This window comes from Fundulus heteroclitus, chromosome 12 (genome assembly GCF_011125445.2).
Source record: "Fundulus heteroclitus isolate FHET01 chromosome 12, MU-UCD_Fhet_4.1, whole genome shotgun sequence".
Lineage (NCBI taxonomy): Eukaryota > Metazoa > Chordata > Actinopteri > Cyprinodontiformes > Fundulidae > Fundulus > Fundulus heteroclitus.
Genome location: NC_046372.1, coordinates 20,602,281 through 20,620,293, shown reverse-complemented (window position 1 = coordinate 20,620,293; position 18,013 = coordinate 20,602,281). Strand labels below are relative to the sequence as shown.

The window sequence follows — 18,013 nt, the reverse complement described above, 5'->3', positions numbered from 1 at the left end:
CTACAGGAAAACTATCAGTCCTACGTTCATGAAGCTTAATCTTCATGGAAGAGTGACAAGAAGAAGCTGCAGTTAAACATCTAAACCTGACTGCGTAGTGTCACGTCTGCTTATCGCTGCTTTCGTTTCTTATTTCCTGCTGTTCGTTTCACGGTGGGATCGGCATTTCAGTCCGGCTCCGTGTCGGCATAAATAGCAGTTTGACAATAAAGTTAACTACAACCAAAAAGTTTTCCATAAGAAGTCCCTTCTGCAGACGATCTGAAGCCATTTAGATAAGTTCTCCTAAACTCTGGTCCTCAGGGCCTGATGTCCCCCAGGATGCAGATGCTGAACAGAGCAGAACCTTTGGGCCAACATGGAACATTAATTCTGCACGTCACCAGGAAACATCTCCACTGTGACACACGGTGGTGGCAGCATCATGCTGTGGAAGGTTAGAGCTGATCCAGGACAACCACCCTGAACATGCAGCCAGAGGTATTATGGGATGGTTGGTGGGAGTGGTAGCCTGTTGGTTATGGAGTCGAGTGTTTACATCTTAAAGAGGCTGCAAAGGTCACTGGTTCAATTCTCAGTCCTTCGCTCCGGGTCCCTGAGGAAGAGCCCTGACAACAGATGGCTCCCTGAGGAAAGGGTTCCACGCAGAGACATGTCTCTCCTCAGTGGGAAAGAAAGGAAAATATTTATTTACTTACCTTATTTTTTTAGATCAGAGCAGATTCAAGGGTTAGGACGGCCTAGTCAAAGTCCAGACCTACAACCAACCCAGAATCTGTGGTAAGACCTGAAAACTGGGTCAAAGGTTCTGGTTTGGAGGAAAGATGCTCTCATTCAGACGCTCTCATCCTTTTATTTCAGAATACATATTTATGGCATACTAATCATATATATATATATATATATATATATATATATATATATATATATATATATATATATATATGCTATTTAATATTTAGATATAAACCCATTTCTATTTTTCTTTCCACATCACATATAAATTACTATTTTCTGTTGGTCTTTAAGTTCTTTAGTGTGCCGAGGTGTGAGGGGTGTGAATACTTTCCTGAGGAGGCTGTGGGTGGTTAAACTAAAAGCCGTTTCCTGTATTATGTAACAAGAACAAGAGTAACGGTGTCGCAGCGTCCCGGTTCTGGAAGCGGTCCAGTCCAGAGGAAGAGACGCGTGGACCGTGAACGCGCAGAGAGGAGGGGGCGTGGGCGTTATCGCGCGCGCGCGCGCACGTGCAGTATATTTGGGAGCGCGCAGCAGCAGCAGCGTCATCATCAGAGCCAGAACCGGAGCTGCTGGATGGTTCTGACCCACACGGACAGGTGAGACGCTCCTTCTGTCGGTGATGTGCGTGTTTTTTTCCTGCGTGTTTTTTTTTTTTTTCCTGCGTGGCTGTGCGGGAATTACTCAGTAAGTTGCGTGAACTCCGTGGGGGTGGGGGTGGGAGAAAGCCTGTTTTTATCTGCCGCGTTGCACCGCAGCACCAGGGGGGGAAAGCCGCCCTCCCTGGCCGGATCACATCGACCTTGTACCGGACGACCGGCGCGTCGACACGCCGGGCTGCGGAGCTCTGCAGCGGGAAGGAGCGGCTCTCTCCTCCCGCTGCTGAGCTCCAGGCTCCGGAGCTCAGAGGTTCTGATGATGGGACATTCCAGAAGAAGCTGCTTTAAAGTGAGCAGGAGGGGGATTAACGGGAGGAGGATGGTTTTATGTAACACTCCTCCTCCTCCTCCTCTTCATCAGCATCCAGCTCCCCCACCAGTGGCTCTGTGGCTTCATGGAGCTTCTAGTGGAGCTTTAGAGCTTCTAGTGGAGCCTCCATCATCTGCTGCTGTTGTTCCAGACCTTCTGGTGAAGTCCGACGCTGACGGAGCTCCTTCCTCTGTGGAGGCAGAGCAGCTCCATCCAGCAGATAAACCACATTATTATTATTATTATTATTATTATTATTATTATTATTATTATTATTATTATTATTATTATTATTATTATTCCTCCAGAGATGCAGAGGCTTAAATTTGTCTTTTTTCTGGCTGCTCGGTGATTTTCTCTTCTCAGCCTTCCTTAATATGTCAGATTTTCTTCTTTTTATTCAAATTATTGTTATTATTTATAAAAGCTGCTGACTCATCTAACAATATTTCTCTAAAAAAATCAGAACATTTGCTGTGAAGACAGTTTCCTGAGATGAGAAAGTCTGGATAATTAAAAGGAGAAATTAATATTTAAAACCAAACAGTAATGTTGCCGATTTCTGTGTCAGATAAAATGCGTCCGGTGTAACTGGGTCGGGGTTCTGGATGTTCCCGGTTCTGCTGGGAAACTGTGGATCTTCTCCACGACTCGAGGATGGTTCTGTTGGGTTGATCAGAACCAGAACTGCTCTCTGGCGGTCCGATTAACGATGCGTCGTCCCACAGGAGTCAGAACCGGCCAACACCTGATCCCAGAGCGGGTTCTTTGGGTCCGGTTCTTCACATTGGGCTGATGTTCTGAATCAGAGGCTCTCCTGGTGGCGATGTGGTCGTGAGTTTGGATCAGAACCACAGAACTGGATCTGGGCTCAGATCCACTCCAGCAGGAACACCTGCGTCTCAGATGAGCATCACTGGCTCCATCAGGATTTCACGTCTCATCGGTCCATGATTTCCTCGGCGCCGGTAGAACCTCCTGGTCCAGTTTGACCCAAGTTAGAAAAGTTCTTGCTGTAAACGACGGGTCCGGTGAAGCCGGTACCGCTTCAGGAAGAACTTCAGCTTGAGTCAGGTTTTAGTCGGAATAAAAAAGCTGTTTCCTCTGACGAGAGAAGCTTGTATCAAACAAACTGGACTCGTTTCGTCCCGGACCGACCAGAACCAAACCCAAACAGACTGATGACATCACCAGTAGCTCGTTATCTCTGCTGAGAACAGAATCAGAAGCTCCTCATGTCAGCGACGCCGGAGTCATGTCGGACTTTTCATGCTGGACACAGAACCCTGGCTACGGTCGGTCTTTCAGAACCGCAGCTGAGACCGGCGGTTCTGGAGGGCCTGTGGCTGCGTTCCTTAGTCTGAGGAAGAGGAGGAGGGCGGAGGGAGGAGAAAAGGAGCGCTTGTTTCTGGTGCCGGGGTTTGGATCCGACCCGTTCTGCCGCTCTGAACACCACTGACACCAGAGGTCCAAAACAGACGGACTCGTTTCAGCCGACCCAATCAGGCCCGGATAAACAAAACCACCTCATTATCTATTCAAACTTCAGTGCAGATGTGGTGTGGACTTTGACTAGGCCACTGCAGCACCCCCATTCTTCTCTCTCTCTCTCTCTCTGGAGCTCTGCTGATGGTCTGCTGCTGTGTTTGGACCAGGGTTCTGACCCAGTTTGGTTCTAGCTTCAGCTGCTGGGTCCCGGTTTTTATCAGGACGTCCATCCTGCTGAGATGTTCTCCTCCTGGTGGAGTTCAGCTGGTCTGGAGATGACCTGTGCTGCTCTGAGGTTACTGGTTACGTTGAACTGGTTCTAAGACGTTCTGTCTTCCTGCTGATTTCTGACATAAACCCAAACTGTCCCTGATTGAAGGAGAAGTTTAAATAAAAAAAAAAAAACGCTGCTTTGATTTTCCCTGCAGCCTGTAAACTCTGCGGCTCGCATGCTGACGTGTTTCTGAGGCCTGAACGTCTCGTTTTAAACACAGACGCCCTGATTGGGTCTTTGGCTCAGTCTGTTTGCAGCTTAATTACACGTTCAGCCCAAACTTTGCTGTCTGCTTCCTGTCAGGGACTCACTCTGGAGGTTCTGTCTGCGTTCAAGCTGCTTTGTGTGGAGCTTCTTCAATCTGAATCAGTTAAGGTTAGTCTGGGTCAGTTCGGGTCAGTCCGGGTCAGTCTGAATCAGTTTAGGTCAGTTTAGGTCAGTTCGGGTCAGTCTGGATCAGTCTGAATCAGTCCGGGTCAGTCTGAATCAGTTAAGGTCAGTCTGAATCAGTTAAGGTTAGTCTGGGTCAGTCCGGGTCAGTCTGGGTCAGTCTGGATCAGTTTAGGTCAGTTCGGGTCAGTCCGGGTCAGTCTGAATCAGTCCGGGTCAGTCTGAATCAGTTAAGGTCAGTCTGAATCAGTCCGGGTCAGTCCAGGTCAGTCTGAATCAGTCCAGGTCAGTCTGAATCAGTCTGAATCAGTCCAGGTCAGTCCAGGTCAGTCTGAATCAGTCCGGTTCAGTCTGAATCAGTCCGGGTCAGTTTGAATCAGTCCGGGTCAGTCTGAATCAGTCTGAATCAGTCCAGGTCAGTCCGGGTCAGTCTGAATCAGTCCGGTTCAGTCTGAATCAGTCCGGGTCAGTTTGAATCAGTCCGGGTCAGTCTGAATCAGACCGGGTCAGTCCGGGTCAGTCTGAATCAGTCCGGGTCAGTCCGGATCAGCCAGGTCAGCGACGTTCAGAGGATCTTTAGCTTTCATGAACTTTAATGACGGCGCTGAGCCTTAAATTCTGTGAGATGTGATTTAAAGGAGGATTTCACCAACCTGACTCTGGATCTCCAGTTCTCTGTAACTGAGTCCGTTTAGCTGCCGCTCCACTTTGTGGTTCCGACGGTCCGACTCAGCACCTTTAGGTGGTGCAGCAGAATCTCTCCTTTCAGCCTGGTGCTGGTACACCTTTGGGCTGAGGGAACCCAGACCAGCGTGGTTCTGTTCTCGGACGGTCCCTGAACGTCTCGCTGTGCTGCGTGGGCGCTCGCCTCTATTTCTGGAAACATGAGTCATCTCTACTCATCCGATCCAAACTTTGCGCTGCTGAGGTCCGACTGCGGCGCCGCTTGAAGGTGACGGCGGTTCTGTTCAGTCAGCGGCTCAGAGGGAAAATCTGCACCTGGGAAATTATGGAGGTCCAGAAAAACCCGAATAAACCTGAATAAACCCGACGATGGAGCTGGTTCTGCTACTGGCAGAGTTCCTCTGAGATCATCCATCCATTATCCTTTCATCCATCATCCCTTCATCCATCCATTATCCCTTCATCCATCCATCATCCCTTCATCCATCCATCTCTAAATTCAATCTTCCAGGATTTTCCTGCTTAGCTGAACTTTCTCGGCGGACTTCTTCTCTCATGGAAACTTGTTCCTGCTGCTGGTCTCCAGATTCTGGTTCTTTGAGTCCTGATCCGTATCTCAGGACCTCATGTGAGGGCAGGAAAGTATCAGAGCAGCAAATCTTCACCATCACAGAGCAGAGAGCGCCTTCATTACTGCTGCAGGCTGCTGGCAATCCTTAGACTCCATGTTTAATCCTTGGCTCCCATTATTTTATTATTTCCTTCATTTTATAAAATTCTGTTTAGCTGGAGTTTGAGCAAATTGACTCCTCATTAATAATCTTTGATAATTGCTAAACTGTAAACTATGTAGCTGTTGTTTTTCTGAGGTTTTCCAGAAACAAAAGTTTTAGAAGGAACTAAATCGTCACAAAATTGTCGTTTTTCATCCACTCAAAAGTCCCATTGCTCTTTTTATTAAAACAAACTCAGTTTAAATAATTTGGAATCTGAAACACTGAAGCACAATAACGGCGTGAAACGGTTTGGCTGAAAGAAAATAGTTTATTTTTTGGCAGAAATGTTCAGATTCAGTTTGGATGGAGGTCTGAAATAAACCTGTTTATGGTCTAAACTCTCTGACATGTTTACCTCCAGAGTCAGACACATTTCCTGCAGCAGATCCTTAAAAATAACCAACGTGTTGTTGCCTGGCCTCTTATCTGTGAGTGCAGCGGGGGGCCGAGGGGGGGTGGGGGGTGCTGAGCGAGACCCAAACAGGCTGCTGGTCCGGTTCTGCTGCAGGAATGTTAAGCTGAGCTGCTGATATGAGCCGGACTCAGAGACACACCAGGTCCTTTAATCCCAGAGAGACACGAGCATCCGATCATTTAATGTGAGCAGAGACACAGAGACAGCTGCAGGGGGGGGGGGGGGGGGGGGGGCTTAAGGAAAGGAGGGAAGGAAACCAGAAGATCACAAAGGAAGTGAAATTAGGGATTTTGGAGAGAAAACCAAGACGTTGGAGAGGAAACATTCAGAAAGAAAACAGCAGAGAGGAAGAGACGGTTAAGAATAATACAATGAAGGAAGTAGGAAGTAGATTTAGGAAGCATCTGAGCAGCAGAGATAGGGGGAACAAGAGAAAAGTGGGACTTTGGTAAAACTAAGAAAAAATGTGTTAAAAAAAATGAAAAAGTGGGAAAAACTGCAGAGATAAAAAGAAAAAGAGGAATAAATGAAGACGGGAGAGACGATGGAGGGATTAAAAGCGATAAAGATCTGCATGGAGACATCCCGGGTCTGATTTAACAGATTGTCTCAGTTTGAGTCAAATCCTGCTTCAGCCAGCTGCTGTGGTCAACATCTGGATGGAGCGATTAATGCTTCACAGGGACGACTGCCTCCACTTTATTAGTTTTTATAAATTAACATTTACGTGATCCTGAAAAAAGCTTTAATGCTCAAAGAGGGAACAGATGTGAAAACGTCTCGTTTTTTTCACGGCTTCATGGTCAGAAAGTCTTCAGATAAAAGAAAAAAAACACTTTTTTATCCAGTTATTCAGTTTATCGCTTAAAGACGGAAAAAAAAAAACGCTGCAGCGCTGCAGGAAACCGCCGGAAAGGACAAGGCGCTCTGACTTCCTGTCAATCAGAACCAATGGCCTAAAGACGCGGCGCTGACGTCTGCGTGGACCAATAGGAGCGGCCGATGCAGAGATGATGTAAGGCTGGGCGTGGCGGCGCCGCTGCCGGCTGAGATAAGACACAATCAGCCCAGACACACACACGCAGAGGCCGCTAACTGTTGGCTTCTTCTGATTTCATGAGTTCCCAGAAAATTCAGACCAAAACTGAAAGTCCTTCATCGACCAATCAGACGGCTCGGCCTGAAACAGGAAAGCAGAGGAAATTATGAACTCGTGTTAATGCAGTTTACACAGCAGGGCCGTCAGCAGCACTGCAGCCAGAAGGTCCTGGGTTCAAATCCTGGCCTGGAGTCTGCAGGTTCTCCCTGTGGACGCGTTGGTTCTCTCCGGGTACTCCGGCTTCCTCCCACAGTCCAAAAACACGACCGGAGGGTTCATTGGTATCTCTAATTGCCCTCAGGTGTGATGGATTGGGACAGAATTGTGTTTTGTACTGCAAGATAAGAAGCTTTACAACGAGACAACATACTAAAATGTTTTAGTTTCCAATTTTCTGAGCTTCATTGAATGCAGCATGATGTGAAATTGAAGCTGGGTGGAAACATAAGTGCTACGTTTGCTCTGATTGGCTCATTGAAAGTCTTCAGATCTTCAGGTGAACCAGCTTCAGCTCAGAGATCTGGTCTCTAAAAGATCTTCTGTTCTTCTACTCCTGTTGGAGAAGCTTTAAGATGAGCCCTGAGATGTGGATCCTGACAGGAGGGACTGACGAGTCTCCTCCGAGGACGGAGCTCAGAGTAGATCTGATGTTCCTCCTCACCCAAAGAAGCCCACTGAGGTGGATCATCACGAAACAGTCTGCAGGCCTTCCTTGTTTTGGTCTTCTGTGCTCATCCCACGGCGCAGAGCAGACTTTGGGGCAGGACCAGAACTGTTTTAAGGTGAATCTATATCCCTGCTGACCTGGGAACACCTCGGGATCTTCCCGTAGGAGCAACGCCTTGATGTTTGCTCTCGTCCTGTTAGATGTTCATGGTCTCATGGAGCAGAGCCATGTCAGAATCTGTGTCCTAATGAATCTATTAAGAGCTGAACTAACAAGCTAAACATCTAAAGTCCAAGAAGACAAAATAACCTGTTGAAGATAAAAGCCATAACTGCTGAGCTCTGACATCTGAAGAGAAGCAAGACCAGTCTCCTCCTGGACTGTTCAGCAGAAGCTTTCAGGAGGACTTCTGAAAGCATCACAAACTGAGGAGCAGCAGGAATCCTGCAGCATCAGCGTCATGAATCAGAATCTGCAGAGAGGAGAAGAAAACCCAGTAAAAACTTTACTTGACCCACGACTCATGGAGAGCGTGTGTTTCAGCACCAACATGAGACTGGATGCAGTGATGCCTTCAGGTTCCTATGAGAATGGAGCGTACAGTGATGCCTTCAGGTTCCTATGAGAATGGAGCAGGTAGTGATGCCTTCAGGTTCCCTGCGACTAAAGCGTGCAGTGAAGCCTTCAGGTTCCTATGAGAATGAAGCGTACAGTGATGCCTTCAGGTACGATGCGGCTGGACCAGATGGTGATGCCTTCAGGTTCCTATTAGAATGAAGCGTACAGTGATGCCTTTAGGTACGATGCGGCTGGACCAGATGGTGATGCCTTCAGGTTCCTATTACAATTAAGCGTACAGTGATGCCTTTAGGTACGATGTGGCTGGACCAGATGGTGATGCCTTCAGGTTCCTATTAGAATGAAGCGTGCAGTGATGCCTTCAGGTTCCTATGAGAATGAAGCGTACAGTGATGCCTTTAGGTACGATGCGGCTGGACCAGATGGTGATGCCTTCAGGTTCCTATTAGAATGAAGCGTACAGTGATGCCTTCAGGTACGATGCGGCTGGACCAGATGGTGATGCCTTCAGGTTTCTTATGAGAATGGAGCATACAGTGATGCCTTCAGGTTCCTATGAGAATGGAGCGTACAGTGATGCCTTCAGGTTCGATGCGAGTGGAGCAGGTAGTGATGCCTTCAAGGTCCCATATGACCAGACCTGATGGTGATGCCTTCAGGTTCTCAGCGACTAAAGCTTACAGTGATGCCTTCAGGTTCCTATGAGAATGGAGCAGGTAGTGATACCTTCAGGTTCCCTGCGACTAAAGCGTGCAGTGATGCCTTCAGGTTCCTATGAGAATGGAGCAGGTAGTGATGCCTACAGGTTCCCTGCGACTAAAGCGTGCAGTGATGCCTTCAGGTTCCTATGAGAATGGAGCAGGTAGTGATGCCTTCAGGTTCCCTGCGACTAAAGCGTGCAGTGAAGCCTTCAGGTTCCTATGAGAATGAAGCGTACAGTGATGCCTTCAGGTACGATGCGGCTGGACCAGATGGTGATGCCTTCAGGTTCCTATTAGAATGAAGCGTACAGTGATGCCTTTAGGTACGATGCGGCTGGACCAGATGGTGATGCCTTCAGGTTCCTATTACAATTAAGCGTACAGTGATGCCTTTAGGTACGATGTGGCTGGACCAGATGGTGATGCCTTCAGGTTCCTATTAGAATGAAGCGTGCAGTGATGCCTTCAGGTTCCTATGAGAATGAAGCGTACAGTGATGCCTTCAGGTACGATGCGGCTGGACCAGATGGTGATGCCTTCAGGTTCCTATTAGAATGAAGCGTGCAGTGATGCCTTCAGGTTCCTATGAGAATGAAGCGTACAGTGATGCCTTCAGGTACGATGCGGCTGGACCAGATGGTGATGCCTTCAGGTTCCTATTAGAATGAAGCGTACAGTGATGCCTTTAGGTACGATGCGGCTGGACCAGATGGTGATGCCTTCAGGTTCCTATTAGAATGAAGCGTACAGTGATGCCTTCAGGTATGATGCGGCTGGACCAGATGGTGATGCCTTCAGGTTTCTTATGAGAATGGAGCATACAGTGATGCCTTCAGGTTCCTATGAGAATGGAGCGTACAGTGATGCCTTCAGGTTCGATGCGAGTGGAGCAGGTAGTGATGCCTTCAAGGTCCCATATGACCAGACCTGATGGTGATGCCTTCAGGTTCTCAGCGACTAAAGCTTACAGTGATCCCTTCAGGTTCCTATGAGAATGAAGAGTACAGTGATGCCTTCAGGTTCCTATGAGAATGGAGCAGGTAGTGATACCTTCAGGTTCCCTGCGACTAATGCGTGCAGTGATGCCTTCAGGTTCCTATGAGAATGAAGAGTACAGTGATGCCTTCAGGTTCCTATGAGAATGGAGCAGGTAGTGATGCCTACAGGTTCCCTGCGACTAAAGCGTGCAGTGATGCCTTCAGGTTCCTATGAGAATGAAGAGTACAGTGATGCCTTCAGGTTCCTATGAGAATGGAGCAGGTAGTGATGCCTTCAGGTTCCCTGCGACTAAAGCGTGCAGTGATGCCTTCAGGTTCCTATGAGAATGAAGCGTACAGTGATGCCTTCAGGTACGATGCGGCTGGACCAGATGGTGATGCCTTCAGGTTTCTTATGAGAATGGAGCGTACAGTGATGCCTTCAGGTTCGATGCGAGTGGAGCAGGTAGTGATGCCTTCAAGGTCCCATATGACCAGACCTGATGGCGATGCCTTCAGGTTCTCAGCGACTAAAGCTTACAGTGATGCCTTCAGGTTCCTATTAGAATGAAGCGTACAGTGATGCCTTCAGGTTCTCAGCGACTAAAGCTTACAGTGATCCCTTCAGGTTCCTATGAGAATGAAGCGTACAGTGATGCCTTCAGGTACGATGCGGCTGGACCAGATGGTGATGCCTTCAGGTTCCTATGAGAATGGAACGTTCAGTGATTCTTTCAGGTTCTCAGCAACTAAAGCTTACAGTGATGCCTTCAGGTTCCTATTACAATTAAGCGTACAGTGATGCCTTCAGGTACGATGCGGCTGGACCAGATGGTGATGCCTTCAGGTTCCTATGAGAATGGAACGTTCAGTGATTCTTTCAGGTTCCCTGCAACTAAAGCTTACAGTGATGCCTTCAGGTTCTCAGCGACTTAGATCTAAATGTTGTCTCAGAGCTCTGCGTGGTGCCTTCACTGAGTTTCCTAGAAGGGAAACAGGAAATTCCAGACGTCCTGCTGCTACAGGATGAAATGCCGGCTCAACAGACCCAGTGTGACGTCGACCCAAAGCCCTAAATCCAACAGCTACGTATAAAAATGCCTCAGCCAGAAACATTTATGCAACAGCCTGAAGTGAAGGAGCTGCAGGAGAACAATCTGAGGGGAACCAGAACTCAGGGATGTTTGTCCTGATGCGGGAATAAAAGCTGATGAAACGAGCTGCAGATCATCAGTTAGAGAACATTCCCAGCTCAGCAGCCGCTACATGACTCTGCAAACGGTGACTCAGCAGATCTCCGTCTCTGACCCACTTACAGCCTCCAGCGTCAACATGTTCAGCATTATGCCGCAGCGCACTGCAGCGAGACGGGCGGCGGAGAGAGCAGGACTTCCTGACGAAGAACAGGAGGATGAGGACGGGGCTAAAAAACCTGAAACATGACAGGAGACATGAGACGTTAGCGTCTAATCATGAAATAATGCTCCATGGGTCAGAACAGACCCACATTGTTTTTTCATGGGGGCACAGAACAAAAGATTCAAAGAAAAACGAAACAGGTCAATATTTCATCATTTAATATATTAAGTGAGCCAAAGAGCTAATTCAATGAATTTTTATCCATATAGCTCCAATTCACAACATGTCACATCATCATCAAGGCTTTTTCCAGTCAGACTCCATCAGATCCTCCAGGTTGGTGAGAAAGTTTCCTCTCTAAGGAAACCCAGCAGGTTGCATCAAGTCTCTCCAAGCAGCATTCACTCCTCCTGAAAGAGCATAGAGCCACAGTGGACAGTCGTCTGCATTGTTGATGGCTTTGCAGCAATCCCTCATACTGAGCATGCATGAAGCGACAGTGGAGAGGAAAACTCCCCTTTAACAGGGAGGAGAACCTCCAGCAGAACCAGAACCAGGCTCAGTGTGAACGCTCATCTGCCTCCACCCACTGGGGCTTAGAGAAGACAGAGCAGAGACACAGAAAGCACAGAAGCTCACATTGACCCAGGAGTACTTTCTATGTTAGATGGTAATAGTGGTAATTGTGGTCTTTTGAACTGCAGGTTGCTGACTCCTGATTCTGTCTCAATACGGCTGGAGCTAAACGTCAAACAGCTTCATTTTTAAATTAAGTAAAACTGTAAAAAATACAGTTTGTCCAAGTGACCAATCAGTTATCTTTGTCAGTATTTATCATCGTAAGAATTTATTTAACACCATGTCTTTAGTACAGGTTCCAGAACCAGTTCTACGGGAGCGCTGGCCCCTGTTGGCCCCCGTCTAGAACCGCCCCTGGTCAGAAATCCATCCTCAGCTTCAGAGGACGGTTCCTGCAGGGATCGAACATGTTCACACAGAACCCACCACAACCGGGCCGACCCAGACGGTCTGCAGTTCTGGTCCCGTCTGGAGTCGGCCCGGTTGACTCGTCCAGGCGGTTCTGGCAGTAAACTGGACCAGAACTGGAGAAAGTCGTGTTTTCTGACAAAAAGATTCAAAGAGGAAATTATTAGAAATATGTTTGATAACATTTTATAGTCTTAGCAAAAGTTTTTCCCCAATTCAGGGAATTTATTTGCCAGAATAAGTCAAAAATCTCTCTTTATTTTTATTAATCTCATGGCTAATTGCTGTGTAATGCAGCCACATTCCCTTATTTATATTTTTTTAAATCTGACCTGCTCCCCATTGAAACCTGACATCCAACAGTCCCTGAATGCATCACCAGATAGACCAGAACTTTGGGCCCGGAGGTTCTCAGGATCTCGGTTTGCCTGCAGGAAGTCAGTGACCGGCACTAACGACCGCCTCGGTGACACCGGCGGCTAATTTACGACCGTTGGTCCAGACACAAAGAGACGGAGACAAACAGGCAGAGAAACCAGCCAGCCACTGAACTTTACATCTGATTAACGTTCTGGCAGCTCAACCCGCCTGAAGGATCACTGAGTCCTGAACCCAGATAGGGAGCAGAACTGAAACTTTAATCCTGGAATGTGAATTTAGCTCAATCTGCATCTGTTTTTATACATTTGAGTTATTTTCTGCTCCATGAAAGAAGAAACACCCGGCGGCTCCACTGATTTAAAATGTTTCATGCAAACATCAAGAAAGAACCGAAGCGCCACTCAGACTCAGCAGGGTGGGTTTGATTTAAGCCCCAGGGCGGCGCAGCGGGGCGGGGCTCACCTGCCGCTGCTGTGACCCCGGCAGCGTGTCGGCGTCCGGGCGGTCCGGTGGTGGGAGGTCTGTGTCAGAGCAGCATCTCTTTTCATTGTGTCGCCCACATTCCTGCCAGCTGATTGGCCGGCGGGATGTGGTAGCCTAGCAACGGGCAGATATCTCCCAGCATTCCTCTGAGTTGTGCGGCGTCCCTGAGGACCTGGAGGCAGATCAGCAGCATCCCACTCAGCCTGCAGCGAGGGAAGGAGACGGGGAGGAAGTTCTGTGGTGAGTTCTGGTGTCGCTGGCGTCTTCAGGTCCAGTTCCTGGAAATAAAAAAACGCCTCCTAAAGATAGACGCACCTCCAAACGGAAAGAAAAGAGGAGGATTACGGGTCTGTGTTCACGGCTCCATCCTTCACTCTGTCGTTCAGGAGGAGAACCAGGACCCTCTTCAGCAAACTCTGAATCTGGATCTATTTTCAGCCACTTTCTCCTCACTTTCTGGGTTTCTGTCTGAGATGAAAATGTGAAAGGAGAATTGGTGAAGCTCGGTCCTCTCTGATCACGATCCGGTCGCCTCATCGATCGGCTCCCCGCCCGCCAGGACCCGCCGGATCAGAGGATCGGTCTCTGGAGACGGGCCGGCGCCGTCTGCAGACGGTGAGGTCGGAGGTGGAGAACCAGTCGATGGCGTCGCAGCTTGGAGGTTTATTTCTAATAAACCGCAGCAGCAGATGTTGAACTTTGGGTTGAATCCTGAGAACTTTGTGTAAAACATCCTAGCTGAGGTTTGGTGGAAGCGTCTCCTCTGCTGTGTTGGAAACTCGCAAATTTCTGGCCCGTTGGTGCTGGAATGAACCGGATGCTGGGAGTAACGAGGTTTTATGAGTTAAAAGTGCATCAAACATGCAAGAAAGACTCATAGTTTGATCTGAAGTCAAAGGTCAGGGTTCTCTAAATTTTCCACATTTCCAAATAAAACACAAATGGTCTCAGTTTTTACATAGAATGATAGAAAGAAAGCTTTATTCTGTATTTGTTGTAAACCAATACTTATAGAGACTAATGTTATCTTTATGTGATTAATAATGTAGAGAGTTGCTTTATTTGGCCTCCAAGGTGGAGCGGTTGTTAGCAACGTTGCCTTAAGGCAAGAAGTTCCTTCCTGCTGCAGTTTGGGTTCCCTGCAGGTTCTCCAGCTTCTAGTTTCCATACAGGCGACCAATGAGGCGGCGCCTGGCGTAGAGGTAGAGATGTTAGTCCCAATGCAGCCATCCAGGGTTTGATTCCTGACCTTCGCCGCATGTCTCCCACCCCCAAACCCCACTCTGTCGGTTTCCTGTCTGATTTCTATCAATTAAAGCCACCAGAGCATCAACATCTCTATAAAAAAGAACCAACACACTAACGGGCAGGTGGTCATAATGTTTTGGCTGATCGATATATATTTGCCTTCACCTCTAAATCTCATCTTTGTCCAGGTTGTTGCTCATTTCTAAAATGGTTTGGGAAAATGTAATAAAAGAAGGCTTCAGCATCAGAACGTGAGCAGAAACCCCCACAGCTCCAGCAAACCATTAAGATATCAATTATTCAAGGTGTCCATGACACCAGCAGGGACCAGGGGAGGGTCAGGGGTCCAGTCTGAACTGCTTCTGATCAAGTCATTCATTTTGTTTTATTGCAGGCTTGATGTAACAGTGATATAATCACAGGTTAGATGTTCAGGTCCACCCGTCTCTTTGGACTAGACATCAAACCCTCTCATGTCCCTCAAAATGTTGATCAGAGTCTGGATGATTCTTTCTCTGGAAATGACACAGCGTAGGGTCGTAAGGGTGCAGGAGTGCATAATCCACCAAATACAGGCTTGTTTAAACCTGAGCACACGCAGAACCAAGAACACGACGGTACGATCCATCATGTAGAGTCAACAATGAGGCTAAAACCAATCAGAGAGGACGCCTAGCTTTCATCAGCCTCCCAATTCAGCTACGCAGGAGAAAGAAGGGCGAAGCAAACCAGAAGCTTTAGGTCAGAGTGGCAGCAAGTTACGCAGCTTTCTCTGCATTTAGTGCTAACCTGAAACTATTTAAAGTCAAATGTAAACATCATAAGTGCAGAGAAAATGGGCTGAAGTCCAAATCCAGCGGCCTGTAGACCTTAGCCAGCCCAAACTGCAGCACAAGACTGAATAACTCATATATTAATATATTAATATTATTTAATTAATAATAGTCTTATTCAAAACCTCTGAATCAACATTTACGAACCAATGGGTTTATTGTTGCATAATCTTCCTTTCCAGATAATTAGCTATACTCACGTATAATTTATTTAATGAAAAAAGCTACTTTTTAATGCTCTGTCCCAGTGGTTGAGGGCTGGTGTGCTGGTGTCTAAGGTCCAACACCTGAATGGACTAAATCACCTGCTTATGCACCCAGGTCCAGAGTCCTGCTAATTACCTAATTATGTGAGTCTGGTGGGTTGATGCAGAGACTAATGTGAAGGTTTCAGGACGCCGGTCCTCGAGGACTGCTGTTTCACGCCTGTAATCTAGACCTTAACTAATTTCACTTATTTTTTAAGTTTCAAAAATGATTTCACTGCTGTAAAAAGGAAATAAATATTTCTCTTGGTTAGAGTGTGCTCCTGAGATGTACAGAACTGTGACTCTAAGACAGAGTAATGCACCAAACCGTTATTGTGTTTACCATCAGGACAGCATAACAAGATCTCCATGTCAAACTTTTTTCAACAAAACTGCTGGAACATTTTGCAGAATTTAATACATTATATTATTTAAAGCTGTAACAGATGTTTGTTATTCTAGATGTCCCGTGACTCTGTTGGTTTGAGCTGTTCCCTCAGTTAGAAGGCCTCCAGACACCGGCTGTGACTCTTTCTGTGGCGTTTTCTCTCCTAGGACATGCAGGCTACGCTGTAGCCCACATAGATCTGTGATTTACACCAATGTGGGAATTTGTCTTCAGAATCCTTCTGCACTAACAAGACGATTTTAACCTTCTGCAGTAAAAGACTATTTATCCCCATTCTTCAAGGTTCACTGCTAGGCCCACATCTCTTTGCATCACATGCTACGCTGATGATAACCGATTATATCTAACACTTGGTCTCCAAGCTAAAACTTTATGGAAATCCTTTATTAATCCTAGTTATTCAGTCATAAACATCAGGTGTGAACCTTCAGGAGCAAGACTGATGTAACAGATACGTACCGACCCTCGTGTTTGAGGATGTTATTTAGGACCCTCGTTTCCTTTAAATTAATGTGTGTGAATTGTAAAAGGCTTCATGGTTTTAGATGCTTTCATTTTATTTTTGTGGACTTAAGGATTTGCAGTTGGAGGGTTTAGTTGATGCATAAAGATGAGATTTTAATATTTTATCTATCTATAATGCTTGTTTTTTGTGATCATGTTTTTTTGAGAAATGGCTGTTTTTCATTTTTAAAAGGAACTTTCTGTAATGAGGTTTGCTGTGCCGTATGACGTTTAGTGTTTGTTTCTCTGCTCTAAATGTATTATTTTAGTTGGGAGTAGTTATAAACTTTTAGAAATCAATGTTCTCCCGTGTTTGAAGCCAGTCCTTTCTGAGTTGGCTGTTTTTTATCAGTCTGCGTGTTTTTTTCAGGTGCTGATCGGGCAGAAGAGCCCAGAAAACAGACTCATGCAGAGATGATCCGCCTTTTCTCTGTGAGGTAAAAACACTGGACCACCGGGCCGGTGTTCCTGAATGCATGCTCCCCGCTCCTCCACGTGTTTGTCCCGGACAAAGCCGTGCACTCTGGAATAATCCCTTTGTGTCTGTCGGACACGTCGCACAATGAAGCGCTGCTGGCCGTGAAGCCGCAGCTGCAGCCGGGCATGCTGGGAGTTCTGATCACACACTGAGATTTTACCTCCGAACGTGTAATCTGACCAGAGCCAAATCCTCCTGTCACATAACTTCAGATGCAGGAATCCAGGGTGTAGCAGGATTTAGCACAAAGTCCGGAGGCAACGCTCCTCCACAGGCTCCTTTATAAACCTGCATCACCATCTTCCTTTGGCTGAGCTGCAGAACTTACTGGTACCACCTAAAGTTATTCTGCATCTCCTCAGACATCCAGTGGACAGGGTTCTGCTGTTCTCAGATCAGTTGTAGTGACTGGGCTGTGCTGGATGCTGGATTGTGGTTCAGCTGCAGATTCATCAGTAAACTTCTGCAGGAGGACTCAGTGCAGGTTCTGAAAAGAGATGCCGGGCCGTCATCAGCTGCAGAACAGCGGGGTTAGTCAGAGATCCTGAGAGTTAAGACATGAAGTCAGATGTTTGTAAGGCTGCAGTGATCCCTCAGTTTACTCATCCTGCACAACGTCACATTTCTGAGCCAGGTGCTGGTGAAGATTCTCAGTCATCCAGGTCACGATCATTCCCAAAAAAAAGTTCAATAAACAAAACAACTGGACTTTTTTTCCCGAAGTTTGTAGAAGTTTTGCTTCCCATCCAGAAAGCTTTCTCAATTAAAAACATCTGGAGTAGAAGGAGTTCCAAGCTTTATATTATTGCCTAACAAAGGCCTTGTTATGGCTTAGATAACATGCAAATCAACCGAAACTGGTCCACTCCTTAGTAATGGGGAGTCGTTAGGGTCGTTATTGGCCTGGTTTACAGGAGAGATGTTGTGATCACCTGCATGGAGGTGAGGATTGAGGTGATGATTGTAAGGAATTAATCCTATAGCTGTGTTATAGGTTTTTGAGAGTTGGAACCTGAGTCCTCCTCTTCTGTTTAAGGTTGTTTTTTCTCTCTTAACGTAGATGGCTTCCTTCACCCCCCCCCCCCCCACCTTTCTGAGCCATAAAGCTGCATCCATAGTTCGGTTGATGTAGTGATTTGGTTTTTCATGAAACTTAACGAGTGTCTCTGAGCATCTTTTCAACTATTTACAATTTATCCAAACTCTGTATTTTATCTGCATCGTTTGAACTAACCGTCTCACCTGTGTCTCCCTCAGGAACTGACCAATCACCAGGCATGATGATGCCAAAGGTGAGTCTCTATCTGAGTGTTTAACGTGAGGAGA

General features: G+C 46.9%; 1 protein-coding gene across 5 annotated transcripts in view; it reads left to right on the top strand.

Annotated features, from left to right (window-relative positions):
- The first annotated feature begins 1,239 nt into the window (after window positions 1–1,239).
- Window positions 1,240–18,013, top strand: part of LOC105916643 (dematin) — a 35,010-nt gene continuing 18,236 nt past the window's right edge. For 3 of the 5 annotated variants that reach the window (XM_036144787.1, XM_012851214.3, XM_021309840.2), the window contains exons 1-3: window positions 1,240–1,337; window positions 16,580–16,646; window positions 17,945–17,979. In XM_036144787.1, the coding sequence (XP_036000680.1) occupies window positions 17,965–17,979 (15 nt within the window). In that variant the 5' untranslated portion in view covers window positions 1,240–1,337; window positions 16,580–16,646; window positions 17,945–17,964. Of the gene's footprint in view, window positions 1,338–12,410; window positions 13,208–16,579; window positions 16,647–17,944; window positions 17,980–18,013 lie in introns of those variants that run through there. The other 2 variants (XM_021309841.2, XM_036144786.1) reach the window with 2 other exon arrangements.